We start from the raw sequence: 27,975 nt of genomic DNA, 5'->3' as shown, positions 1-27,975 counted from the left end.
CAAAATCACCCTAGCAAAGAAAAGTAAAGTGAGGGGGGGTGTTGCTGGGTGCAGGGGGGGCGGGGAGGCGGTCAGCGGCATGGAATGTCGGGAAGGCGGCAGCGACGGCTGGAGAGCAGGGAACGTGGCCGAGCTCTTCCCAGGATCTTGACAAGATTTATTTCTTCAGCATGAATACATGATTTCCCACAAACAGTAAAAGCGCTTCAGCTACTTCAATGCCTAGGCTAAAACACATGAAATCTTTCCTTAAAGGTTTCAAGTACAAAGTTAAAATGCCTTTTTTTCTTTTTTTTAATAATAATATATAAGAGTAAAATAATAGAGCTCTTTTAAAACTCCACTACAAGAAAACAAAAAAAACAGTCATTGTCCAGACAGCAGACTTAAGTTAACAATAGAGATTTGTGATAAAAGAGGGATTTTTTTTTAGCACCTTAGTTGCCCCCATATCCTTCTGTGGTCGACAAAGGAATTCAGGCAAGTGGGGGGGGGCAGTCCGGTTGCTCCGCTTTTCAGTCTAGGGCTCTGCAACCTGGCGGGGGGGGGGGCCTCTTTATCACAAGAGGAGACCAGAGTCAAACCGGTCCCTAAAGCCACCCCCCCATCCTCCCCCCCATCTTCCTCTCGCCCCCCCCCCGGGGGAAGCAGGTGGATTCTGTAGCAGACAGCAAAACAGATCCAAGACAAATACAGCGGGACGCCTTGGGGGGGGGAAGTTGGGGGGCTGAAAAGACAAAACAGACAGGAGGTTTTCCCGAGAGGCCACTTCCAGTTTGGGGAGGGGTCTGGGGTGGGGGGAGTTCCATGAAGCTGGGCTGCTCAGAAAGAGGTCTGCCAGGCAGACCTAAGGGAGGGGGCAGCAATTGGGGAATACAGCCATTAGCTGCTGAATTTGGGAATGGTGGCCAGCCCCCCCCCACTGATCCAACAGTCGCTGGAAGGAAGGCTCTGTGGGGAGGGTCCGCTGTCCCCTCCCCACCTTCGATTCTCCACCAAGATCAGCTTCCCTGGTCAGGGGCTGGGAGCGCTCCGTGGGCTCCCTTTGGCCTAGGTGGGAAGCCCCCCAAAGGGACAGGTCATGGCCGGGAGGGGGCTCCAGGCGTCCCGCATAGCACCAAAGAAGTCAGACTAAAATAAGCCCCAAGGCGGCCCCCTCCTTCCCTCTCCCACCCCCTTGTGTCCAATGGGTGGGGGCCATCAAAGTGCCACCTGCCGGGGGGGCTGGAGAGGGAGAGGCCCGCCTGCCCACCTGCCAGGCAGGCAGCTGGGAGCAGGTCCCAGCCCCCCCAGTGCCCCCCCTCCCTTGGCTTCCCCATCGGGTCCTGAGCGAGACCCCAGCACCTTTCACAGTTTGAGGGGAAGGGAGAGGAGGCCCCCGCCTGCCTGCCTGCTCCCCGGTTAGCACCGAGACCAGAGAGCACCCTGCCAGCTGCAACTGCTTCACCCGCTGGGGGGGGTAAGTGGGGGGGGCAGTCTCCCGCAGACCCGGCCCCCCTGCTCCTGAGCGTTGCCTCAGCACCAAGCCGCTGCCTCCGAGAGCACCATGAACGCAGGGAAGACGGCCGGGGGGGGAGGGAGGCAGAGGCAGAGGCGGGGGGCAGCGGGGGACCCCCAACCCGGCTCCCCGTTAGCACCAAGGGCTTTGGGCCCTGCTGGGAGCCCTCCCCACAAGCGGAAGGGAGAAGCAGCCTCCCAGGCCGTGCCCCGAGGGGCGTCCGGGGGTGGGGGGCCAAGCTGGCCGCTCTCTGCACCCCCCTGCCCCAAAGGACTAAAGTGCACACAATTGCTAAGGGAGGCAGAGCCCAGGAACCCCGCCGCCCTCTGCGCAAGGACCCTGGGAGGAGCTCCCCTCAACCCTGTATTTGGAGGGTGGGGGGCCTTGCAAAGGGTGGGTTGGGGGGGCAGCCGGGGGGGGGGGGACGGGTAGCACAGCCGGAGCCTGTTCAAGCAAAACAGGAGCCCTGCTGTTCACATCAGCCGCGGGTGGAAGGGGGCAGCAGCCGCACGGACCTCCCCAAACACCCCCCGCGCTTGTGTAGGAATGGGAGGGGTGGGCGCCAAAGGGCACCCCCTTTATCTACCTCCCCTCACGGACCCCCCCCCCACTGCTGAGCCTGCGGTTCCAGGGGCAGAAACGGAGGAAAGAAAGACCTCGGCTGAGTGGAGCGCCCGGTCTGCCCGCCGGGGAGGACACCCAGGGGGCCCCCCCTTGTGAGAAAGCACCAGTTTACGTGGGGGCCACTATTTGGGACACTGCGGAGGGTGGGTGGGTGGGGCCCCTGGCCTGAGGGTCGCCTTTTGCGGGGGGGAAAGCATTATTGCATGACACCCAGGGCAGAGAGCGGCACCCGCCCCTGCTAGCCCACCTGCCCTCCCTTTCTGAGAAGCCCCCCCCGGGGGCCAGCACACGGAGCCCCCCTTAAGCTGCCACGGGTGCGCCCTCTCCGTTGATGTAGAAGCACCATTTTGAAAGTCAGTTGTACAGCAGTAACAGTACCTTTTTTTATATATATATAGACATTTCTCTCACGTAACTCTCACATATATATAAACTGTAAACAAGAGGTAAGAGCGGCTGTAGGAGCTGGACTGGTCAAGGTCTCCGGCCTGGTAGGCACCCAAATACTGTGGGGAAGGGGGGGCAGGGTGGGAGGGGCGGGCAGCTTCCGGGCCTGCGCCCCCACCCTCCGCCGCAGGAATGGCGCTGGTAGACGCGAGGAGCTCCCCCCCCGGCACCTCCCTTTGTGCTCCTCGACTGAGCAGGGGCGAAGCTGTCGCCCCAAGACTCGCTCAGCTCTGGGCTCTCCTCAGTTGCAGAGGCTGGCAGGGGGGGCACACGCCCGTGGGCGCCCGGACAGCCGGGCTCCGTGCCCGGGGCTCAGCCGAGGAGAGGCGGAAACCCAACGGACGAGGCGAAGCCGTCCAGAAAGAGCAGGAAATTGAAGGGTCACCAACAGAAAAGGGGGGCTGGTCGGTTGGTCTGGGGCGGTTTGACCCGGGGAGAGGATGGGCGGGTGGTAGACCCTCCCGTGGGTGGGGGGGGCCCGTCCTCTCCCTCCCTCCCTCCCTCTTGCCCACCAGCCACCACCTCCTCCTCCTCTCTGGTGCCCCTTCTCTTCTGTTCGGGGGGGGGGGGTTGTGTTTGAGACGCCTCCTCCTCTTCCTCCTCCTCTGCTTTGCCAGTTCCGAGGGCGGGTGTCTCTTTAGACGCAGGCAAAGTACTCCTTCAGGGGGGCAAAGAGGTGGCGGATCACTGGCACACTCCAGGAGCGACCGAGGAGTCTCTGCCTCGCCAGGCGGCTCATGTTCGAGACGTCGGTGTAGTGGACCGGGAAGCCAAAGACCCTGCGGGGAAAGAGGGGGGGCAGTCAGCACCCAGCGTGGCAGCAGGCCCCGGGGGCACAGCTGTCAACTTTTCCCTTTTCTCGCAAGGAACCCTATTCGGAATAAGGGGATTTCCCTTAAAAAAAGGGAAACGTTGAAAGCTATGCCCATGTTCAGGGAGCCAGGACTACAGCCAGCCAGCCCCCCATTCCTGCCCCACAGCACAGAATAGTCGAGTGGGGTAGTGATCAGGTGGGATTGCTATGAGGAATTATAACAAATATAGAGTAAGCCATCTGTGTCAGCAATGAAAGCATTGCGTTGACTGGGTTTAAACTATTTTGATATGATTCTTGATCAATCCACACCTCTGCATCCCTGTTCCATTTCTCTTTCTTGACAAGTCACGTACCCACTTAGGCAGGAAGGCATCCTGGGTCATCAAAGACAGTGGGCAGTTTCTTTGATGTAGCTTTTCTGATATGTTAATTTTAGGATGTGGCCAGGAAACAGATCTCACCTGAAGGTGATAATGATCGCTGTCTGTCTGGCCATCCTTCTTATCATGTGTATTGATTGTTTATGATCTCAGGGGTTGCCAAATGCACTCCTTTGTAGTTCTGTTTTGTTTACCCCAGAAATATGTGTGCTTAATTAGTTTTGGTAGTTTTAACTTTGTCCCCACCTGGGGTTTGTTGAAATGCTCAGAAGAAATCTGATTGGTTCTTATGAACACTCTGTAAAAAGTTCTTTCGTGAATAAAACCCGAGGGATGGAGAGGCAGAGACTATTATAGGCACCCTTCCCAGAGTCTTGCTGCTTCAAGCCTCTGTGTGCATTCTTATTAATCAGAGTTCAATCCTTCCTTTGCTTTGGGAATGCCTCAAGTGGGAAGGGAGCCCCCCCAGGACCACCCAGCCCACCCCCCTCGCCAGGAGGGCAGGCACCCACCTCTCCATCTCGGTGCACCACAGAATGTCTTCCTTCTCGTTCATGAAGACGGGGAAATGCTGGTCTTTGCCTTGCTTGATGGAGTTGGAGCGAGTGGTGATGGTTCGCACTTTGCTGAACTGGGCGGGAGCACAGAGGGCGGAGGAAAGGTCAGCCGGGGGGGGCTGCGGGACGTCCACCCTGCCCCCCTCCCCCGTCCCAGCCCATGGAGCGGGCACCTCACCAGCCCCCGCTTTGCCTGACCTCCCTGCCCTTCCTCAGCAGGGGACTCCTGTTGCCCCCAACTCTGACTGGCAACTGCAGGGGGCACTGGCAGCTTCAGCAGAATCAGACACCCTTGGCTTGTTCTCATAAGGATAGAAGGAGAAGCTGCTGGATCAGGCCCGTGGCCCTTCAAATTCTCACAGGGGCCAAGCAGGCGCTCCAGAGGGAAACCCGCAAGTGGGAATCAAACACAAGGGCAACTCTCCCCTCGAACTGGGATCCAGGAGCCACATGGCTGCCTTGGACTGTGGAGACAGAGCAGGAGTCTCTCACAGCCCTCTCCTCCTCCAGGAACTGGTCTGGTTCTCTTTGAAAGCCAGTAAATTTCCAAGCACAATTCAAAGTGTTGACCTTTAAAGCCCTAAAAGGCCTCAAAGGCCCAGTAGACCTGAAGGAGCATCTCCACCCCCATCATTCTACCCGGACACTGGGGTCCAGCTCCGAGGGTCTTCTGGCGGTTCCCTTGCTGCAAGAAGCAAAGCTACAGGGAACCAGGCAGAGGGCCTTCTCAGTGGTGGCGCCCGCCCTGTGGAACGCCCTCCCACCAGATTTCAAAGAGATAAACAACTACCTGGCATTTAGGAGACATCTGAAGGCAGCCCTGTTCAGGGAAGTTTTTAAATGTGTGACATTTTAATGTATTTTTAATCCTTGTTGGAAGCCGCCCAGAGTGGCTGGGGAAACCCAGCCAGATGGGCTGGGTACAAATAATAAATTATTATTATTATTATTATTAATATTATTATTATTATTATATCCAGGTGGGTGGCCTTCCCTGCCTGTGAGGTCCGACCACTTGGCGACTCCTGCCTTCCTTCCTTCCTCAACTAGAGGCCCTTTCCCCTCCGGGTCCCAATTCCCTGCACTCACCTTGGCTATCCTGCCATGCTCCAGACACTCCTGCAGTTCCAACTTATCATTCACAGTTGAAGCCAACGGCCTGCAGGGGAAACAGACAACTGATCAGCCCAGAACAGGGATCCCAGGAGCCTCAACGCCCCTCCCTGCAAGACCCCAACCTCCTGGGCCTCACACCTTCGCCCCACACAGATGTGTGCCAGAGGAGCTGGCAAGCGGGCTAAAGTTTTAATCCACCACTACTATTATTATTATTATTATTATTATTATTATTATTATTATTATTATTATTATTTCCTCTCTGTCCCAAGGCAGGCAGGGTTCTGGCAGGACCTCACCGCTTCCTTGGCACGGGCGGGTTTCTGGGTGTTGGCGCCAGACCTCTGACCAACCTGTTCATGCCGGGCAGGTTCCCCCAGAAGTAGCGGGCTCTGTGCGCTGCCGAGACCTCTTTGGCATCGATCATCACCGGGTTGGACTGCAGCAGAGAGAGAGGGGGGGGAGGCAGGGCGTCACAGGGCGGGCAGGGGGAACGGGCTGCCCTCCCCCCCAGGCAGAGCTGCGCTTTGGGGCTCAGGCCCTCCAGACATTTCCAGCGAGGGGCTGCCCCTGCTCATGCCTTTGGGGAAGGGGCAGAGCTCAGTGGCGCAGCGCCCGCCTTGCCCGCAGAACGGGCATCTCCAGGGCAGGCCTGAAGCTCTGGAAAGCCACTGGTGCCAGCCAGTGCAGTAGAAGGCAGCTTCCGATGCCCCTGTGCCAGCCCTGTCCTCATTGAGCGGAAGGCGCCCTGCGGTTTAATCTAGAACCCAATGAGATTCCTGCCTCGCAGGGGGTTGTACGAGACCACCCTTGGTGCCCCTTCCCTCTCTGTGGATTCCCCTAGATTACATCCTTTGCTCTCTTTCCAATCAACCTCCCCTTCAGCAAATCTCTAGTTTTCTGACTGGCAAGAACGTATTTCTTACTGCGCAGGTTGCAAAAGTTGAGAGCTGGGCACCAAGACAAGTATCATAAGGGGGAGCGAGAGAAATGGAGTGCTTAACTTATGCAGGTGTGTTTTCCACATTTTTGTATGTTTGCTTTGCTGCTGTTGTTGTTCAGTTTTAAATCAATTATTTGTATTCTATGCATTGTGACCAATTGTGACGGCTTATTGCTTTCAGCAATAAAGATTTCATTCATTCATTCAATGCCCTGACGATGGGTAGGCAAACTAAGGCCCGGGGCCAGATTCGGCCCAATCACCTTCTAAATCCGGACCGTAATCAGTGTGTTTTTACATGAGTAGAATGTGTCCTTTTATTTAAAATGCATCTCTGGGTTATTTGTGGGGCATATGAATTTGTTCATTTTTTTTCTTTCTCAAAATACAGTCCGGCCCCCCACAAGGTCTGAGGGACAGTGGACCGGCCCCCTGCTGAAAAAGTTTGCTGACCCCTGGCCCTGTCTGACAACCTCACCCTGATTCAATCCTGGAACAGATCATTCAGCTTCTCAGACGCAAGCTCTTAAATTGCCTCATTTATGACGTGGCTGTTTACCCCTGGGGGGCTAACGTTCTGGCTGCCAGATGTTGCCCCCTCCCTCAGAAGCTGCCCCCTTCCCAAAACCCCGACAGCCAGCAGGAACAATAGACAGGGATGACAGGAGGTCAACACTGATACCCCAATTTCCCTGCAAGGAGCACGGGATAGCCAACATGGTTCTGCCCTTCCTCATTTAAACCCCACAACCCTGCCAGGTTGGATAGTCTGAGAGCCACCTGCTGAGCGTTTCCTGGAAGAGCGGGGGATTTGAACCCGGTGCTCTGCTACTCTAACCGCTAGGCAAGGCTGCTTTTCAAGCAGCGGCATGTGCAAGATGAGCCCTGGAAACACTCAGGTGCCCTCTGGTGGCAGGAGGAACTCCCTGTGCCTGGAATACAGCAGAGAGGCAGGCAGGTCGCGCCTTTGGAGACACTGCTGTTCCTGTTCTGGCTGCACTGGCTCAGATCCGGCTCAGGATCCCCCAGGATGCACCTCCCTCTCCCGCCCAGGGACATACAGAGGGCGGGCAAGGAGGAAAGAGCGCTGCCTGCCCACCCACCCGCTGCCCACCCTCTCACCTCCAGGAAGCGAGAGATGTCTCTCTTGTCGCTGACGCCCATCGCCACCACGTTCTCAAAGAGCCAGAAAAAGGGCCGCTCGTCTCCCTCCTTGGGCCGGGCCTCGTGCAGCAGCCGGTAGAACTCAAAGAAGAGTCGGCCCGTGCCCTCTGGGTGGGAGGGGAGGAAGACCGTAATGAACAGGGGCGCAAACCAGAGACCAGCCCACAAAAGCTCCCTTGGCAAGCCCTTCTGGCACCCCTTCTGTGGGATTAAGAGTGCAGGGGAATCCCTTTCTCCAGCCCCCTAGGCAAGGGAAGGGAAGGTAAAGGACCCCTGGGCGGTTAGGTCCAGCCAAAGGCGACTCTGGGGTTGCGGCTCTCATCTCACTTTCAGGCCGAGGGAGCCAGCGTTTGTCCACAGACAGTATTCCGGGTCATGTGGCCAGCAGGACTAAACAGTTTCTGCCGCAACCGGGCACTGTGATGCAAGCCAGAGTGCATGCAAACGCTGTTTACCTTCCCACCGCAGCGGTACCTATTTATCTACTTGCACTGGCGTGCTTTTGAACTGTTAGGTTGGCAGGAGCAGGGACTGAGCAACGGGAGCTCACCCCATCATGGGGATTCGAACTACCAACCTTCCGATCGGCAAGCCCAAGAGGCTCAGTGGTTTAGGCCACAGCGCCACCGTCACTAGACAAAGGAAGACCCTAACCCTGGGGTCACAGCTATCAGTGAGACAGGTGATTTAAACGGCTTTGAGTTCATTGGGAATGTTTAGCCTGGAGAAGAGGGGACTGCGAGGAGATAGGAGAGCCATCTTCCAATACGTCAAGGGCCATCAGATGGAAGAGTAAACTAGCTTGTTTTCTCCTGCTCTGGAGGGGAGGACTCGAACCCATGGCTTCAAGTAACAAGAAAGGAGTTTTCAACTAAGCATCAGGAGGAACTTTCTGACAGCAAGAGCTGTTCAATAGTGGATCGGTCTCCCTTGGGAGGTTGTGAATTCTCCTTCATTGGAGGTTTCTAAGCAGAGGTTGGAGGGCCATCTGTCATGGATGCTCTAGCCAAGATTCCCGCATTGCAGGGGGCTGGACTAGATCAGGCCTTCCTCAACTTGGGTCTCCAGCTGTTTTTGGACCACAACTCCCATCATCCCTAGCGAGTGGGACCAATAGAATAGAATAGAATAGAATAGAATAGAATAGAATAGAATAGAAATTATTATTTATACTCCGCCCATCTGGCTGGGTTTCCCCAGCCACTCTGGGTGGCTTCCAACACAGTATTAAAATACAGTGGTCTGTTAAACATTAAAAGCTTCCCTAAACAGGGCTGCCTTCAGATGTCTTCCAAAAGTCTGGTAGCCTCATGTTACGTTTGCTTCAGGTTGTGCGTTTTCAGGTTGCGTCCCGGGGCGACCCGGAAGTAACGGAAAGGGTTACTTCCGGGTTTCACCGCTCTCACATGCACAGAAGTGCAAAATGACGGCACGCGCATGCAGAGAAGCGGCAAATCGCAACCCGCGCATGCACAGACGCAGGTTGCATTCTTCTCAGGTTGCGAATGGGCCTCCAGAACGGATCCCATTTGCAACCAGAGGTACCACTGTAAAACTTCAAACATTAAAAACTTCCCTAAACAGGGCTGCCTTCAGATAACTTCTAAAATAGTTGTTTATTTCTTGACATCTGGTGGGAGGGCATTCCACAGGGTGGGTGCCACCACCGAGAAGGCCCTCTGCCTGGTTCCCTGTAACTTAGCTTCTCGCAACGAGGGAACCGCCAGAAGGCCCTCGGAGCAGGACCCAGGTGTCCGGGGTGGAGACGCTCCTTCAGGTATACTAAGGCTGTTTAGGGCTTTGAAGGTCAGCACCAACACTTTGAATTGTGCTTGGAAACATACTGGGAGCCAGTGTAGGTCTTTCAATGATGAGGGAGGATGGGAACTGTAGTCCAAAAACAGCTGGAGACCAGAGTTTCGGAAAGCCTGGACCCGATGATGCAACCCGACGATTCTTTGACCGCGTGAGCCCCAGCAGGGACCGGGGGGGGACACACCTACCGTAAAGGCCTTTCCTGGCGGGGTTGACGATGGAGAGGTCGTTGCAGGGGCTGCCTCCAATCACCAGGTCGAAGGGCCCCCACTCCTGTATCTGCAGTGCGGAAGGAGGAGGCGGGAGGGTCAGAGGCGGGAGGGGCGCCCCCTGGGGCTGGGGTCCTGGGCCAGCGGCACAGAGGGAGGGGAAGCCGCCCTCCCCCCCTCCCCAGAGCTCCACGTACGTGTTTCTGCGTGACATTGCGGACGTCCCCAACATACATGATCTTGCCCTGGTGCCGCACCATCCCAACCGTGATGGAGTCCTCGCACACCTCTGAGGCGATGTAGCGGTCCACCTGGATGCCCAGGTCCTTCAGCACCAGGAGACCTGGAGGGAGGGGGGGAGTGTCACAGCTGCGCAAGGGGGGGGGCTGCACCCTAACACAGCCCTCGCTTCCTGGAGAGGGGCAGGCTCACCTGTGGCAATGCCGTCAAAGAGCGAGAGCACCCGGATGGGCTTCCTCTTCTCGGCGGGGACCGGCGGGTAAACCTTTGGTGGGTCCTGCCAAGATGCAAAGAGAGACGGCGTTGGGGTGGGCGATAGAGGAAGGCGGGGGGTTGTGTCCCGGGGCTTTGTGTGCCGAGGCAAATTTGTGCAAAGTCAAGACCCCTGGAATTCCCCCAGTGGAGGGAAGGTCGTGCGAGATCTCATGGGAGATCTCATGAGGCCAAGGGAGATCTTGCAAGCCAACCAAAGCCTCTACATAGCTCCATGCTTCTTTTGGGCATCGGGATATATCAATATACAGTGGTACCTTGGCTCTCAAACGCCTTGGCACTCAAACAACTTGAAACCCAAACATTGCAAACCCAGAAGTGTTCCAGTTTGCGAACTTTTTTTGGAAGCCGAACGTGCTCCATTTTGAGTGTTACACTGAGGTCTGTCTGTTTTTACTATTTATTTTGCGTTTTTGTGGCTCTTTTTGGTTTGTTTTTGTGACTGTGTGGAACCCAGTTCAGCTACTGATTGATCGATTGTGTAACTGCAGTACATTGTTTATTGCTTTCATTTTATGGATCAATGGTCTCATTAGACAGTAAAAGTCTAGTTAAATTGTAGTTTTAGGAGTGGTTTTGGAACGGATTGATCCATTTTGCATTCTGGAACGGATTGATCCATTTTGCATTCCTTTCTATGGGAAAGCAAACCTTGGTTTTAGAACGCCTTGGTTTTGGAACAGACGTCCGGAACGGATTAAGTTAGAGAACCAAGGTACCACTCTATTCCCATGTTTATTTGGTGATATATTGCAATGCTGAAAACCAGATCTCGCCCAGCGATGTCCGTTCCCAGAGAATGTGACTGGATTTCTACACATGCATAAAAGCTAAGGTGATGGAATGCCATTCTACAAGCATTTAACTGCCCTGAGACCTCTGGGTATATATAGGCCGCTGTATAAATTCAATCAATCAATAATTAAATTAAAGTAAATATAACAACAACAACAACAATAATAATAGAAGCCCGTGCAATTTATAGGCCTGGAGCTCCCCTTGTGTGGCTTCCCTGCCGGCCGCTGCTGTGCTACGTTGCCTTGAGCATCACAAGGGAATAAATCCACTCTTGCCACTGGCCAGGCAAGACAAGCGGCTCCCCAGAGGCCACGGCAGAGCGCAAGGGCCGAGGTGTCTCCTGCCGCCTCCTGAAGCGTCCTGGCAAAAAGGCACCCCAAGACCCGCCTTATCCCCCCCCCCCGCCCTGAACTTACAAACTCTTGGTCGTGGTTGTTGGCGAAAAACATCTGGAGGCGCGAGGGCCAGTCTTCCCGCCGCCGGAGCAGGCCGTAGATGCCTTTGTGGCCGCACATGTAGCAGTTCCAGGGGTCTTCCTTGATGGCCGCCTGGGCAGCGCCAGGGCCCACCAGCAAGTCCACGCACTCCACGCAAAAGCACCTGCGGGCAGAGTCCAGCCGTCAGCACTCCGGCCCAGCAGGACGAGGGAGGGAGGAAGGGATTCCTGACTGGCAGTCTGCCCCCCCTGCCCCCCTGGCTTGCTCCACTGCCTGTGGGATCACCCTGGCACTGACTGGCGGGGGTCCTTCCCAGGCCTAGCCCAACCCAGAACCAACTGCTGGGTGAATCTTTCCTTATCCCTAGTCTGAATGCTGGAAGAATCGGGGCAGATAAGAGAAAGCTCTTTTTCATGCAGCGCCTCCTTAAACTGTGGAACTCCCTCCCACATGAGGCAGCAATGGACTCCAGTTTGGATGGATTTCAAAGAGGATGGGACAAATTCATGGAGGAGGAGGAGGAGAGGGCTATCGATGTCTCCAACCAGGATGGCTCTGCTCTGCCTCCATAGTCTGAGTGAATAATGTTCCTGAATTCCAGTTGCTGGAAACGGCAGGAGGGGAGAGTTGCTCTTGGGCTCGGATCCTGCCTGTGGGTTTCCCTTTGGGCGTCTGCTTGGGCCATGGGGCTGGTCCAGCAAGCTTTTCTTGTGGTCTGGTTCCCAGCCTGCTTCTGCGTGAGGCAGGGCTTCCCCTTGGCAGCCATCTCTCACACAGGAGTCAAAGGGAAAGTCCCGGCAGGCTCCTACCTCACATACATACATACATACATACATACATATATACATAATTTATTGATACCCCGCCCATCTGGCTGGGTTTCCCCATCCACTCTGGGCGGTTCCCAACAGAGGACTAAAAACAGAATACAGTCATGCCTCATGTTACGTTTGCTTCAGGTTGCGCATTTTCAGGTTGCGTTCCACGGCGACCCGGAAGTACCGGAAAGGGTTACTTCCGGGTTTCGCCGCTCGCACATGCGCAGAAGCACAAAATGACATCACACGCATGCACAGACGCAGGTTGCGTTCTTCTCAGGTTGCAAACGGACCTCCGGAACGGATCCCATTCGCAACTAGAGGTACCACTGTACAGTGGTACCTCTGGTTACAAACTTAATTTGTTCTGGAGGTCCGTTCTTAACCTGAAACTGTTCTTAACCTTAAAAACTTCCCTAAACAGGGCTGCCTTCAGATAACTTCTAAAAGTCAGATAGTTGTTTATTTCTTGACATCTGATGGGAGGGCGTTCCACAGGGCAGGCGCCACCACCGAGAAGGCCCTCTGCATGGTTCCCTGTAACCTCACTTCTCGCAGGGAGGGAACCACCAAAAGGCCCTCGGCGCTGGACCTCAGGATATAATAATATTACCCTGCCGGGGGGGGGGGGAGAACAGACAGGTGTGGAACCCTCCCTTACCCTCCCCCCGTCCTTTGGCTCACCTGCAGCAGTTGTTGTTGCCACACATGAGGACTTCGCGGCCCCCACAACAGATGGTGCAGTAGGACTGGTAGCCGTCGTCGTCATACTGGTAAGCGCATTCCAAAAAGCAGTTCTGGATAGGGGGGGGCAAGAGGAGAGAGAAGAGAGGAGTGAGGGGGCCTTCTTGGCACCGACGGTCAGCTGCGATTGTTGCCTCGCAGGGGGTTGGGCTAGATGGCCTTAGGGGTCCCACCAAACTCCACAATTCTACGGCTCCATGCCAAAGCCCTTTGCAGCACACTAACAGGAAAGGCGCTGCTTGCCCCCTTACAGGTTGGCCACAGGCAGAGGAGGAGAATAATAATAATAATAATAATAATAATAATAATAATAATAATAATATTTTTATTTATACCCCGCCCTCCCCAGCCAGAGTTAGCTCAGGCTGGCTAACACCAATAAAATCACAGTAAAAATTAAAATGCAGCCTCTTGATAAATCAAGACCATAAGGGGAGGGGAACATAAGGGTCAGACTGAGTCCAAACCAAAGGCCAGGCGGAACAGCTGTCTTGCAGGCCCTGCGGAAAGATGTCAAGTCCCGCAGGGCCCTGGTCTCTTGTGACAGAGCGTTCCACCACGTCGGGGCCAGTACTGAAAAGGCCCTGGCCCTAGTTGAGACCAATCTAACCACCTTGCGACCTGGGACCTCCAAAGTGTTGTCATTTGTGGACCTTAAGGTCCTCCGTGGGGCAGACCAGGAGAGGCAGTCCCTTAGGTATGTGGGTCCTAGGCCGCATAGGGCTCTACAGGTCAAAACCAGCACCTTAAACCTGACCCTGGACTCCACCGCGAGCCAGTGCAGTTGGTAAAGCACTGGATGAATGTGATCCCGCGGCAGGGACCCCATAAGGAGCCTCACTGTGGCAGAAGGGGCCCCTGCCACCCCACCCCCTAGCGACCCACGTGCTGCCTCGATGACAAGATTTCCATTATTTGCAGGGCTTGTATTTGCATTCTGGGACGTGGGTGGCGCTGTGGGTTAAACCACAGAGCCTAGGACATGCTGATCAGGTCGGCGGTTTGAATCCCCACGACGGGGTGAGCTCCCGTCGCTCAGTCCCTGCTCCTGCCAACCTAGCAGTTCAAAAGCACGTCAAAGTGCAAGTAGATCAATAGGTACTGCTCTGGCGGGAAGGTCAACGGCGTTTCCATGCGCTGCTCTGGTTCACCAGAAGCGGCTTAGTCATGCTGGCCACATGACCCGGAAGCTGTATGCCGGCTCCCTCGGCCAGTAAAGTGAGATGAGCGCCGCAACCCCAGAGTCGGTCACAACTGGACCGAACGGTCAGGGGTCCCTTTACCTTTACCTATCTGCATTCTGGCACCTCGAGGCCTACCTTGCAGTTTTGGCACATGCCTCCGTTGAAGAGAGGGTGCTCCAGGGTGACATTGAGGCTCCCGCAGGAGATGCAGATATCTGGGAGGGGGGGCACAAGGGGAGAAGGGTTAGGGGGGGAGAGGGGGGGATGGGAGCTGCCCCCTGGCCTCCCCCCACCTTGCAAGACCTACCGCCCACCTCCCTTTGTACCTATCTGCAATGCTCCCCCTCTTCCAAAGGCACACCCAGCAACCTCTGGACCGGACCCGGAACATTACGGCCCCTCCTGCTGGACCGGATGGAGCTGGCAGCTGCAGGGGGGGGGCACAAAAGACCCTCCGCTCTGAGTGACTGCCACTTACGAGGCGGGGGGAGGAAAGACTCTCCTCGCCCCCCCAGGACCCTATGGCTTCCGGGGCCAGCATCTCTTGAAGGGAAGCTCTGAAAGCGGACGTGGAAAAGCGACCCCCCCCCAAAAAAATGCATGCACCCCTCCCGCTTCTGCGCAGCCAAGGCAGCAAGGGCTCAGGCTCACCTTCAATGTTCCTGCACTTCTGCCGGACGTCGTAAACAAGACGCTCTGCGGAGGGGAAAGGGGGGGCGGTTTGGTGAGCGGAGGGCAGATCTTGGCAGAGTATAAGGTTGGGCTCTGTTCTGCTATTTATAAAAATACTTATATACCACTGCTTCCCAGAAATACATCACAGCGTTTTGCAACAACAGGAAAGCGCAAAACAACACATTAAAAAGTTATGTTTATCTTGTTTTTCAAAAGATTTATTACACCACTGTATCACAGAAATCTATCACGGCGGTTTGCATCAATATCAAACAAAAAAAAAATACAGGAAAAGAATTAAAAATTTAAAAGTTTTTAGGAAGATGGGATATTGAAAGGCTGGAAGGTGTGCAGAGGAGGGTGACTAAAATGATCAAGGGTCTAGAAGCCAAGCCTGATGAGGAGTGGTTGAAGCAGTTGGGTATGTTTAGCCTGGAAAAGAGGAGACTGAGAGGAGATAGGAGAGCCATCTTCAAATGTCTCAAATGGGAGAGGGAGCAAGCTTGTTTTCTCCTGCTCTGGAGGGCAGGACTCGAACCCATGGCTTCAAGTGACAAGGAAGGAGATTCTGACTAAACATACAGAAAATCTTTCTGATAGTCAGAGCTGCTTGACAGGGAACAGTCTCCCTTGGAAGGTGATGGACTCTCCTTGGAGGTTTTTAAGCAGAGGTGGAATGGTTGTCTGTCCAGGAAGCTTTAGCTGAGATTCCTGCCTTGCAGGGGGTTGGGCTGGATGACCCCCAGGGGTCCCTTCCAACTCCCCAATTTTTTTATTCTCTGGAGGGGTCACCAAGTTGGCAAAGGCTGCATTATGGGATGCCAAGGGGTGGCCTCAGCTGCTCATCAGCACATCTGATGGTCTTTTATCTATGCTGATTTTGCCTCTTTTCCCATTATAAAAACAGAGAGGTGGTCTTGACGAAACCTGCCCAGATTAGGTAGGGCTTGACTGAAACGGTTTGCCCACTTTTCCTGTTTTGCTTTGGGGACGTCTGTCTGCACTGAGCTTTGGGCAAAGGCTTTGCCCCTTTCCTGCAGAGTCCTCCATGACCCCCCCCCGGGGGGCACAGCCTCCCTGACCCCTCCTTCAGGGTCCCGGGCTGCCCAGAGGAACAGCCAGAAGGGTCTCTAAGCCAGCCCCCCAAGCACAACACTGGCCTCTTTGGGACAAGGACTCTGTGCCAGCGATGCCAGGAGCGGAAGAGGAGGCTAAGGGGCAGGAAGGTTGCCCAGGGGCTGTGCCAGGGTGCAGGTGACAAAGCACAGAGGCAAGAAGGGGGCCCCCATGTCCTGCATCCCAGAAGGGGGTGACAGGGAGAGAGGACACACTTACGGGGAAAGCTCTGCTCTGACCACTGCTCCACGCAGCCTCTTAGAACACCTCAACGCCCTAGTCCTGTGCAGGTCTTTCTCTGCACAGGAGCAAACTGGGGCAGCTACTCCAGCAAGCAGAGGAGGGGGCACCCCCAGATGGAGTGGGGTACAGAGGACCAGGAACACAGGTCCGGGGGGGAAAGGCACAGCGGGCCAGCTACTGCCCTACAATGCTTCCCCCCTGCCCCTGCCTCCAGAAGCATCTGGGCCAGAAAAGTCCTTCATGCGGCACAGAGTTCAACTTTGGAACTCCCTGCCACAGGAGGCAGCCAAGAAAGGCGGCTTTGAAAGGCAAATTAACGGAGGAGAGCGCTGCTCTTGTGTTCAAATCCTGCTTGCGCTGCGCTGGCGAGAGCGTGGCGCTGGCAAGTCCAAGGTTGCAGGTTCAATCCCCAAATGGGGGGGGGGGACTAGGTGATCCCCTTGGGTCTGATCCGGCGGATCCTTCTGATGGTCCGACATCAGAGATAGTGGGGAACCTCCCAGACAAAGCAGCCCCCCCGGCCCCCAGCTGACCTCTGGTGCGCTCGTCAATGATCTCCTTGACCTTGGGCTTCTCCGCTGTGCTTTTCCTTGGTTTTTTGGCGGGGGGAGGCGGGGCGTAGGCAGCGGTTTCCGGCTCCACCCACATCTCTGTGTAAACTTCTTTGTAGGGGTTGCGCTCCTCTGCAAGGAAAGAACGGGGGGGTGAGGGGGCAAGCCCCGAGTGCGAATCTAACTCCGCAGTCCCTTAGTGAGGAAACTCCTCTCCTCGCTCTCACCGGGCTTCGGGGACAGGAAGCCCCAAGGTCTGCCTGCCCGCCTGCCCTAGAGCCCCCCCAGCTCCTGCCCCACTTCCTTACCTTCTGGCGGCTCCAGGCCCTTGGGGCCAGAGGGCTGGAAGCCCCCGACAGCCCACTCAATCATCTGCTTGTTCTGGATCTCCACCACTTTGGATGTGTCGGTTTCGTCGTTCTCGGGGCAGGAGGGGAAGATCTTGCCTGACCGGCTACTGGCCACCTGCGGGGGCAGAAGGGACAGTTCATTCAGTGGGTAGAGCACCTGCGTGCATGCAGAAGGGCCCCCGGTGCAATCCCCGATGGCAGCATCTCCCTGCCTGAAGTCCTGGAGAGCGGTTGTTGCCAGTCTGAGCGGACAATACTGAGCTCGTTGGGCTCAATGGTCAGCCAAGGCTGCTCCCTAGGCTCCTGGGGCAGCTGCTTCAGGGTGGGGGTCTGGCTGGCAAAGATACCCCTGCTGCATCCTCTGTTGCAGCCCCCAAGCTCTGCAGGGGAACCTGGGCTTTTTCCCACCTACTTGTAGGTGCATGTGAATCTGCCCCCTGGCAAGGCTGGCTGTGGTCCCTGCTGGGGGGGCGCGTTCCCCACACATTGGTTCAGCCTCTGTTTGGCTTGCCTCAAGGGGGCTGGACTAGGAGACCCTCAATATGTTGTTTTTCCAAGAAAGCCCCTTTTCTTCCTCTGTGCTTCTGGCACAGGTGGATCTGGGGCAGGTGAGGAAGGCTGTGGAGCAGTTGACCAGGTCCCTTCCCACCCCCTGAGTTTGTCTGTGGGGCAGCGTGAACGGGAGGGGAGGGGAGGACTTGTCCTTTTAAAGGCTTCCTAAAAGGTAAAGGACCCCTAACAGTTAAGTCCAGTCGCAGACGACTCTGGGGTTGCGGCGCTCATCTCGCTTTACAGGCCAAGGGAGCTGGCATTTGTCCGCAGACACTTTTCCTGGGTCATGTGGCCAGAATGACTAAGCAGCTTCTGGCGCAATGGAACACCGAAACCAGAGCAGCGTACAGAAACTCAAGGCCCTCGTATTTACAGGACCACCTCTCCTGGTCTGCCCTGCAGAGGACCTTAAGGTCCATGAATAATCATAGTTTAGAGGTCCCGGGCCCTAAGGAAGTCAGACTATCCTCCTCCAGGGCCAGGGCCTTCTCAGTGGTGGCTCCCACCTGGTGGAATGCTCTGTCCCATGAGACCAGGGCCCTGAAGGATTTAACCTCCTTCCCAGGGCCTGTAAGACAGAGCTATTCCGCCTGGCCTTTAATTTGAACTTAGCCTGATCTTTTATTCCCCTTCCTTCCCCCCCCTCCCCTTTTTATGAAGATTACCCGCTCTGGGATCCCACAGCTAATTCTCCCCTGGTCTCCTCGCTGGCCCAAATAGGACTAATTTAGCCAGCTAGCCCTGGTGATCATCTAATGTTTACTGGATAGATTTCCCCCTAAATTGATTTCTGAATTCTGAATTTATTGTTATTCATGTTTTATACTGTATTTTATGCTGTTTTTTGTTGCATCAATTAAGTGTTTTAAATTTGTTGTTAGCTGCCCTGAGCCCGGTTTTCTGAACTGGGAAGGGTGGGGTATAAATAAAAATTTATTATTATTACCTTCCCGCCGGAGCGGTACCTATTTATCTACTTGCACTTTGATGTGCTTTCGCACTGCTAGGTTGGCAGGAGCAGGGACCGAGCAACGGGAGCTCACCCCGTCATGGGGATTCGAACCGCCGACCTTCTGATCGGCAAGTCCAAGAGGCTCAGCGGTTTAGACCACAGCGCCACCTGCGTCCCTTAGAGGAACGCTGACGCGAACGGGGGGAGGAGGCAGAGTCAGGCCTTACCTGCAGCACCTCGTAGATGGCTTTGCGGTACATGGGCTGCTTGCTGTACGTGGCCTGGTGGAAGGCGTTGGAGAAGGAGCTGAGCGGGAGCAGCTTCTCCACGCAGACCTGCGGAAAGAGGGGGGGCACGTGTGAAGATGCGGAACCCTCTCCACAAATCCCAGGGGCGGTCCAGGCAGCCGGGGAGACCTCCTTCGCCCTCTTTTGGAAAATAAATGACAGAACGAGGGCGGGGTGGAGTTTCTTAGGGTTAGAAAGCAAAGTGGAACTGCGGAACTCCCTGCCACAGGAGGGTTGCAGGAATTTACATATAGGTTGAGGGGGTTGCCCCTCCAGCAGATATCATGCACTACCAAAATCAGCCCAGTCACTTTTGTGACTTTTGTGATTTGTCCCCACAAAACACTTCATCACAGTTTCTTCCTGCCTATTCAAAGGGCCTCTGCTGCACGATACCAAATGTAAGAATTCACTGATAAATGTATCTCTGTACTGGCTCACTGGGAAAACTTCTGAAATTCATAATAGACACGTGAGCTCAGCTCCTCAGCAGCCCCTCTGCCTGAGGGATAATTCCTGGCCTCCTGATACCTGAGTGCCAGACAGGTAGCCATGCCAGAAAGAACAAACCCAGATGAAGACAAAAGGGTGTGATGAACTTGGCTGGGAAAGAGGGAAATGTAAAGATCTCTTTTGTTACACTTGATGGGTGTTTGGTGGAGGGCAAGGGGAACCATGGGGCAGGGTCCAGGATGCTCAGATTACTGCCACCAGACCTCCCCTTTCGTAGTTTGGGGGGGTGTAACATGGGGATTAGCAGCTAATAAAAGTTTGGGTTCTCTCTTGTTCGGGGCTTCCATCTTGTTCCACCTGGTGGCAGGTGGGAGTCCTGTCGCGACAGGCTTCAATCAAGACCAAGCCGACTGGCTGCTCTTTTGCTCTGGTCTTCCTGGCTGGTGTCCTTGTTTTTTGCCCAAGGGAGCCCTCAGATTTCTCCATTAACAGGGGGCAGAGATGGCCCCCAACTCAGATGGCTTCCAAAGAGGCTGGGACAAGTTCATGGATGAGGAGAGGTCTCTCGATGGGTGTTGGATTGCATGGAGGCAGCCATGCTTCTGAATTCTAGGCGCTGGAAACTGAAGGGGAGACTGGGGCTCTTGGGTTTGGGCCCCTGGCCTGATCCTGCAGCCTCTTTTTTCATGCAGGGGACCCTGCCGGCCTCCCAGGGCCTAGGCCACAGCAAGCAGGCGCTTCCTTGCCCCTCGGCTGCCTGCTTGGCTCCCCCCCCACGAGCCCGCCTGCCCCCCCCGGGCCACTCACCACAGAGAACTTCCCGTCGCCAAACCACATCACCCAGCGCGTTCCCTCGGCGGCTCGGCTCCTGCCCGTCATCCACCAGGAGACAATGCGTCCCGGCCACCAGGAGAAGCCCCGCAGCTTCCCCCAGACCAGCTCCCCGATCCCAAAGCCCCGGCCGTCCTGCCGTGGGGAGGAAGAAGAAAAGACCATCAGGCTAAGGGCGTCCAGGTCTGTTGCAGATGTGTGTGTTTTAATGGATGGAAGAAAGCACAGATCAACAGCTGCTTGCCCAGAGTTGGAAAGACGAGTGTTTCCCCCCGACCAGAGCGGAATGGCAGACCAAGTTGCTGGTCTATGCAGAGACGGCAAAAATGATCGTGGAAATCAGAAACCAGGAAGATCAAAACTTCAGCAAAGAATGGGGGGAATTTAGACTATACTTGAAAGACCACTGTAAACATCTGGACTCTCTAGCAGGTCTTAAATAACTCTTGTAATGTTACGTAGGCTGTGGATGCAATGGAGAACCAGAAAATTAAGAGTGACTTATAATATGCAGCTGAAAAGGTTGACTCAAGAACCGATGGAGGGGAGTCTAGAGATTCGGGAGAATCTTGTGTAATTTTTACTATTTGTGATTTTGAATGTCAACCAATCTGTACAATCAAATAAAAATTCTATTTTTAAAAAGAAGCAAAGATTGTGAGTCATTAGGTGGGGAGGAAGAGTGTGTGTATGGACTTGATATATTATTTTATAGGTTCTAAATGCCTCGTTGGTGATTTGTTCATCAGCTAACATGACTTGTGCTGAAATTGCCACATTTAGCTTATTTCTCAGTCTCTGGCTTGCAAATAGTGCTGTATGGATGTTGTCTGGATGGCTTTCGAATCCTTTTCTAGGACTTTTTCTGCACTTGTTCTGCTTTTGTCGTTTATCGTCCGCTCTGGGGTTTGTTGGAAGGGAAAGTGGGGCAGAAATTCTGTCTATCCCTCAACCCCCATCAGAGGCTGCCTGGGGGTCTCTGAGTGGGGCTGCCTGTGACACGGGGGAACTCGGGCAACGAGGGTGTGAAGGAGAGGTGGGCCTGGATGTGCTGCAGAGAGAGGACCCCCCATGCCAAAAGGCCTTCTCAAGCTTCTAGATCTCACTTCACCCTCTTCAGTCTCCCTCCAACCGGCCCCTTGCCATCTCCCACCAGCCGGCATGCGTTCTTCCCAACTCTGTGCCTCCCGTCTTGCATTGCCAGGGGCTGGACTAGATGTCCCCATGGGGTCCCCCCGATTCCACAATTCCGATCCTTCGCTGCTACCAGGATCTTGGCCTCACCTTCCCTGGGGATTTGAGCCTCCTTCCCCTCCGGCTGAGAGGAAACCCTCTCCTGGGCGCTCCCACTCTCAGCCCCATCGTTCCTCCCTGCCAACTCATCCACCCAATTCAAGGTGGGGGGCACCCCATAGGCGCAGTCTTCAGCACACGGCTGCATGGGGACCGCAGTGGCGGCCGGCCACACCAGCTTCTCCCCTTGCAGAGATGCCCTTGCCCACAGCCTCTGCCCAGCATGGCTCAGGCCAGCCCCGTCTGGGGGCCAGCATTCAGTGTGCGGAGAGACCCCCAGGGATGCAGCAGCCCCACTAGGGGGTCGAGAGCTCTGGGGGGTGGGTTCACAGCAGGGCACTGCTCACCTCGTATTCCGGCTCGTCGTCGGCCGACTTGGACATGCCTTTGTCGACAGCCTCGGGCCCCACGGGCTCCGGAGTGGTGGCCACGGTGGGTGAGGCGGGGTCCGTGGGCTGCTGCGAGGCCGGGGGGCTGGCCTCCTCCTCCTTCTGGGGCTCGCTGGGGGGCATCTCCTCCACCGCATTCATCCCGGCAATGACCTTGGCCTTCTTCTCAGCCTGCGGGAGACGGCAGACACGGTTGGGGTGGCAGACGAGGGAAGGGGCTTCTCCCCCCCCCCTTCATGGTGCCCACCCTGGCGCACTCACTGCCGGGCAAAGCCCAGCCAGCTCAGGTCGCGTGCCTTCCAGGACAGAGAGACATTTTGCCAGGAAGGAAGCTCCGCCGGGAAAAAATGGCAGGCAGGGCATGCCATTTCAGGGGGCAAAACTTAGTTTTTGCTCCAGTGAGAAAAATATGTTTTCGGGCGCAATTATTTTTGCAACCGGACTGCATTTAGCTTGGTTAAGTCTACGTTTGATGAAGAAGCACATGAACTGCTTTCGGAAAACCAAGTCATTTAACTGCAAGCCCTTGGCAATAATTTATATGCAACTTTATACATATTTTACTTACCAAGCAATACTAAATTATATTAATCGGACCCAAATATTTTTTGAATTCCCACGCTTCAACTTTTTAGCACCCCTCATTTTGAGAATTTGAGAGTTGCAAAATTCAGCATGACCTTGTGGGGTGAGGAGGGGTCTTTCAGCTGGGGGGCCTTGCTCAGTAAATGCGGGGCCTGGTTGAGACCACCAGAAGCAGCCCCCCCCATGTGCAAGGGGTCTCCTCCTTCCCCACAGGCTCTGCCAGCCCCGCTGAGCTCGCCAATCCCAGTCCGCAGGCGGCCAGAGAGCTCAGTGCCAGACAATCTCAGCGTAACGGAAACTGCCAAAAGGTTTTGGTTAGGGCAGGGTGGAAATCCACTCTGGAGGTTTCTGACCTGGGTGGCATTTCTAACCCTCAAAATTGCTTCTCATCTTTCTGTTTCCCATCACAACCCCCCCTGCAGGGCAGGCCACTCAGGAATCCACTGGACAGGTAAGGCGAAACAGAGAGCTGGCTTGCCTAAGATCCCACAGGGAATCCACCGTGCGGGAGGCAGGATCCAAACCCCCGACTCCCAGGCAGGCGCAAGTATATCCCCACATTCTGGTCTCAAACCACAACTGGGGAAGACCAACTTTTAAGAGCAAAAAGGAGCGTTTGAGTATTTCTGCCAAATACTTTTAGCAAGTGTCCCCCACATTCAAGGCCTCAAGCAATGGCTCTCTCCAACTACGAAGCAACAGACCGATGGGGGTAAAGGAAGTGGGGGGGATCCCTTTTTGCAGCCCCCATAAGGAAGCAGGACCTACCACTGCCTCTCTGGAAAGACCGGGGCTCTGGAGGAGCAAAGCTGACGATGCGTGTCTGAGATTTGGGGGCTCAGATGGCGGCAACTGTGTGTTGGCAGCGGCTGCTAAGCCCCTCAAGGACAGCACAAAGCAAGCCCCCCAGGACACCCCCACCAAAGGCAACGAGAACAGCTCACCCCAGTCCCACCGATCTGCTTCTGACTACAGAATTGAGATGGAGGTAAGCACAGATTTCGCCTTTTCCCACAAGAGCCCAAAAGACTCCAGGAAGGAGACAGAAGATGAAATCGCCAAAGGGGGGGGGCACGGGGGCTGCTTCTCACACCCTGAAGCTGACTAGCATCGCAGGCCGGCATCCAAGTCACCATGAGAGAGGAAAGACCATCCCCAAGTTGGGACAGGTGAGTTGCCCACCTGATTCCGCATTCTGCCTTCCTCCCCCCAAGCAGCTGCCCTGCCTCTCCCTGGGAAGACTGAAGATGAGAGAGTCTCGGGGGGGGGGGGGACACACCTCCGCTGGCCCCAAGGAGCTGGCGCAGGACAACCTGTTTAGGCAGCCCTCTTTAGGGAAGCTTTTAATGTTTAACAGACCACTGTATTTTAATACTTTGTTGGAAGCCACCCAGAGTGGCTGGGGAAACTCAGCCAGATGGGCAGGGTATAAATAAATTATTATTATTATTATTAATAATAATAATAACCTGTGGGTGGATCGTGGCCCCAGGCAACACGGGCTGATGGGAGCTGTGCTGCTAAACATCTGCAGGGAAGCACGTTGGCCAAGGCTGGCCTGGATCGGAGCCCTGCCCACCCCCAGCACAGGGACTCAGCACCACTGGCATGGCCCCGACTCCCACCTAAGTCTGGATCAAGGTGCCCAGAAGTGGAACCACAGCCCCCCCCCCAGGTCCTCCCATCGCTTACTTCTTTCTGTAATTTTATTGCTTGGCGTTATAGTGCTGGAAACCACTGGGATATGTTTTTATGATGCTGTGGTATTTATACGTAAGTTATAAATAAACATCTCCCCACAAGGTCCTTGCAACCCCCCCCCCCTCCACGTGGGATCTTTCCCCGACCTCCTTGTCTGGATCTCGCTTTGCACAAATCCACCTGGAAACTAAAGGCACTTTTTGGATGGGGGGGAGCACTCAGGCTCACACCCCCCCTTGCCCACCCCAGACAACTGGCCAACACCCAAGACTCTTCCTCTCTTGAAGAACAACAGGTGGACGGAAACCTCTCCATCCCTTTCCAACGGCTTGGGGCATTTTTGACACAGTTCCGTTTCTGCACATGCTAAAAGCAACCAGCCCACCCCAAATCTGTAGTCCCCGGCAGAAGGATCTGGCCCAAGAGCCACGCCAAGAAAAGGGCAGCGAGGAAGGTGCAGAAATCTGGAGAGCAGGACCCAAGTGAGATCTGGCCGGGTTCTGGCAGAGATGCAAGCGCCCACCATGCCCAGGGCTTGGGTGAGAGTCTGCGTCCAGTCGCCAACACAGCCCCCCTCTTTGCATGTCCCCAAAGGCAGGGGCAAGGAGGGGGCTCTCTCTCTGGGGCTGCCCCAGATTCCTCAGGCCCCCACCTCCTGGAAAAGCTCCCCAGCAAGGACTGTGGAAGCCCCCCAAGGAGGCTCCAGGACAGACCCCGGCAGCCTCTTCTGCTGCCCCTCCAAGCCTCCTGTGGCTGCCCAGAGGGCGGCCAGATCCGCTCACTTGCGCCAGCAGCAGGAAGCCTCGCGAGGGTGGAGGAGCGCCTGCAGTCGAAGGATGGAAGGCTTCATGGAAGAGGCCCCCAGGGTGTGGGATGTAACACAAGCAGTCAATACAACATTTCCTGTTTGTCTAGAGTGGACACAAACAGGGGGGTGTTGGTCCAGCCAGTTGAACTTCCTGTCCCACCTGGTCTGGAGCATCCTTCCTTTGTAGGTGACCAGGTAGGTGGGCGAGACCCTTCCAGACCCCACAAAAGGTCCAGTCACGCAGCCACCTTCCTCTCTTTTGACCTTTAAAGCCCTAAACAGCCTCGGTCCTGTATACCTGAAGGAGCGTCTTCACCCCCCATCGTTCTGCCCAGACACTGAGGTCCAGCTCCGAGGGCCTTCTGGCGGTTCCCTCGCTGCGAGAAGCGAAGCCACAGAGAACCAGGCAGAGGGCCTTCTCGGTGGTGGCACCTGCCCTGTGGAATGCCCTCCCACCAGATGTCAAAGAGATAAATAACTATCTGACATTTAGAAGACATCTGAAGGCAGCCCTATTCAGGGAAGTTTTTAAAGTGTGACATTTTAATGTATTTTTAATCTTTGTTGGAAGCTGCCCAGGGTGGCTGGGGTAACCCAGCCAGATGGGCGGGGTACAAATAATAAATTACTATTATTATTATTATTATTATTATTATTATTATTATGCCTTTTCTTCTCTCAGCCAGCAGCATGTGGGATGAGTTCCCATATGGGATGAACTCAAACCCTCTTCTGTAACTCTAAGCTGAAGCCTGCCTTCAGGGATCCAGCTGTGAACTGAATGTGAGTAAACTTCTTATTACTTTAAAAGAAGGCTGTTGTGTCTGTATTCTTTTAGGCGGGAATCAAAGGGGTCTTACCAGGAATAGAAATTAAGAGATTCTAACGAATCTGCAACTAGCAACTGCTATGTAAAGAGGGGAATGTACTCTGCCACAGGTAGTCAACCCAAGACCTGGGGGCCGAATCTGGCCCAATCGCCTTCTCAATCCAGCCTGCGGATGGTCCGGAAATCCGCACGTTTTTACATGAGTAGAATGTGTCCTTTATAAAAAAACACATCTTTGGGTTATTTGTAGGGAATAGGAATTTGTTCATTCCTGCCCAAAAAATATAGTCTGGCCCCCCCACAAGGTCTGAGGGACAGTGGACTGGCCCCCTGCTGAAAAAGTTTGCTGAGCCCTGTACTCTGCAGTATGAATAACCCCACTAGCGTGAGTTAGGAGGGATAATATTTAATCAATGTATCTTCTGCTGCCCACATTCCCCCAGAGGGCTTCCAGGGAAGAAGAGAAGAGGGGTGGGTGAGGCATTGTTCCCAGGGAATTACGGAATGGGAGGGTTGGGGGGCACCCTGGGGTCATCCAGCCCAACCCCCTGCAGTGCAGGAGAAGAGACCAGGGAGCTCCGCCGGGTGCCCACTCCATCCCAGGCCCCTCCCTGGGCGTCTTTCCCCAGTGGCTCCATCCCCTAGTCTTTGTTTTCAGACTCTGCCGGCCAAACATTTTGATGCTCCTCTGGGCATTGCAGCCGGCCTGACCCTCCTCCTCCTGCCGCTGACGTTGCACTTTTATACTTGCATCGATTGATGGCTGACCTATTGCATTTTAATATGTTGCTCTTCACTCTGGGGGGCTCACAAAACTTAATAAAGCCTCGTAGAATTAATTGTCGTTGCTGCTGTCTGTCAAGCGGCCTTGAAAGCTATCGGCATAATGGAAGTGTGAATCACCTCCAGGGTTTTTTGCTTGGGGGGGCGGGATTATTGGGGTGTTTTTGTTTTTATTATGTCTCTTGTGCTTTTATATTGTAAACCACCCTGAGACCTGCGGGTATAGGGCACTATTATTATTATTACTACTACTACTAATACTATTATTATTTGCTACTCCCACCCCAAGCTTCCTCTCGCCCCTGCCTCCAAACTAAACAATGTCCCCCCACTGGCAGCCCACAAACTTCCCCCACTAAACTCTTTTTTAAAATAGTATTTTTTTAATTGGATTTTCAAATTTTACAAATGCTTTTAAAATACAGCGAGAACCAATCTCTCCTGTCCAACAGACTCCCACCCACCCTTCTACTACGATGCTCTTTTATTCCCTTATAACGCTGCTACGTTGATTACATTTTATCCATTAAACACACCAATTCTAAATGGCTAAACTACAAATTCTCCTCCGTTGCTCTATTACATCAAACCCGACAACCATTTTTGTATCACTGTGACATTTTTTTCAAATATCCCACAAAATTCCAAGAATTCTGCCCCCCCCACTTTGTTCTCTAATTTCTCAGAGTCTTGCACCCACTGAACTCTCTCTGGACAGCGCAGGAGCAGCACCCTGAACAGCATGTGGCAACCAGGGGAGGGGGGCTTGGTCCTGTGGTCCAAAAGCCTTAATTTCCTCTTCCTGCCCCCTTGCAGGTTGTGGGTTTTTGAGATGGCAAGACTGCGGGAAGCGGCTGTCTTCATCTGACTGCCTGTCAGGCACTCAGAGAGCCTTTTGAGCTGAAAATTGGGGCGGAAAGCCACCAACGAAATACCATATTTTTTGCTCTATAAGACTCACTTTTTCCCTCCTCAAAAGTAAGGGGAAATGTGTGTGCGTCTTATGGAGCGAATGCAGGCTGCGCAGCTATCCCAGAAGCCAGAACAGCAAGAGGGATTGCTGCTTTCACTGCGCAGAGATCCCTCTTGCTGTTCTGGCTTCTGAGATTCAGAATATATTTTTTCTTGTTTTCCTCCTCCAAAAACTAGGTGCGTCTTGTGGTCTGGTGCGTCTTATAGAGCAAAAAATACAGTAAATAAATGGCCGGGGACGGGGAGGAGATGCTCAAGGGGAGAGCAGGCTTCTAGAAGTGTTCCCATGAGAAACCAGGATCCCAAATCTTAGGAGAAAGGACTCTTGACTGCCCCACATCTCCAGATCAAGATGGGGACACTCCGTGACCAAATGCAATTTGGGAAGGGTTACTTGGGGGGGCACTCACATATTTCCCCTCCTAGTCAAGTGGGACATCCAACCCATTGCGGAATTCTCAAGTTCCTTTGCTGGCTTCCCTATCCAAGAATCAGAGAGCTGCAGTGTTGGACGGGACCCCCGGGGGGGTCATCTAATCTG

At 54.5% G+C, this 27,975-nt stretch overlaps 1 protein-coding gene across 2 annotated transcripts in view; it reads right to left on the bottom strand.

Annotated features, from left to right (window-relative positions):
• Positions 1–2,491: 2,491 nt before the first annotated feature.
• DNMT3A (DNA methyltransferase 3 alpha) overlaps positions 2,492–27,975 on the bottom strand; it is an 86,304-nt gene continuing 60,820 nt past the window's right edge. Inside the window, exons 8-24 of one of the 2 annotated variants that reach the window (XM_053383853.1) lie at positions 21,715–21,927; positions 20,051–20,209; positions 18,731–18,838; positions 16,958–17,114; positions 16,632–16,781; positions 14,716–14,760; positions 14,200–14,279; positions 12,821–12,933; positions 11,298–11,481; positions 10,003–10,087; positions 9,768–9,913; positions 9,550–9,640; positions 7,505–7,653; positions 5,739–5,878; positions 5,413–5,482; positions 4,279–4,397; positions 2,492–3,348 (exon numbers count right to left, since the gene is read on the bottom strand). In XM_053383853.1, coding sequence (XP_053239828.1) covers positions 3,207–3,348; positions 4,279–4,397; positions 5,413–5,482; positions 5,739–5,878; positions 7,505–7,653; positions 9,550–9,640; positions 9,768–9,913; positions 10,003–10,087; positions 11,298–11,481; positions 12,821–12,933; positions 14,200–14,279; positions 14,716–14,760; positions 16,632–16,781; positions 16,958–17,114; positions 18,731–18,838; positions 20,051–20,209; positions 21,715–21,927 — 2,151 coding nt within the window. In that variant the 3' untranslated portion in view covers positions 2,492–3,206. The remainder of the gene's footprint in view (positions 3,349–4,278; positions 4,398–5,412; positions 5,483–5,738; positions 5,879–7,504; positions 7,654–9,549; positions 9,641–9,767; positions 9,914–10,002; positions 10,088–11,297; positions 11,482–12,820; positions 12,934–14,199; positions 14,280–14,715; positions 14,761–16,631; positions 16,782–16,957; positions 17,115–18,730; positions 18,839–20,050; positions 20,210–21,714; positions 21,928–27,975) is intronic. The other variant, XM_053383854.1, reaches the window with a different exon arrangement.

This window comes from Podarcis raffonei, chromosome 3 (genome assembly GCF_027172205.1).
Source record: "Podarcis raffonei isolate rPodRaf1 chromosome 3, rPodRaf1.pri, whole genome shotgun sequence".
In the NCBI taxonomy this organism is placed as follows: domain Eukaryota; kingdom Metazoa; phylum Chordata; class Lepidosauria; order Squamata; family Lacertidae; genus Podarcis; species Podarcis raffonei.
The sequence above is the reverse complement of the archived record's forward strand: the minus strand, read 5'-3'. Positions and strand labels throughout refer to the sequence as shown.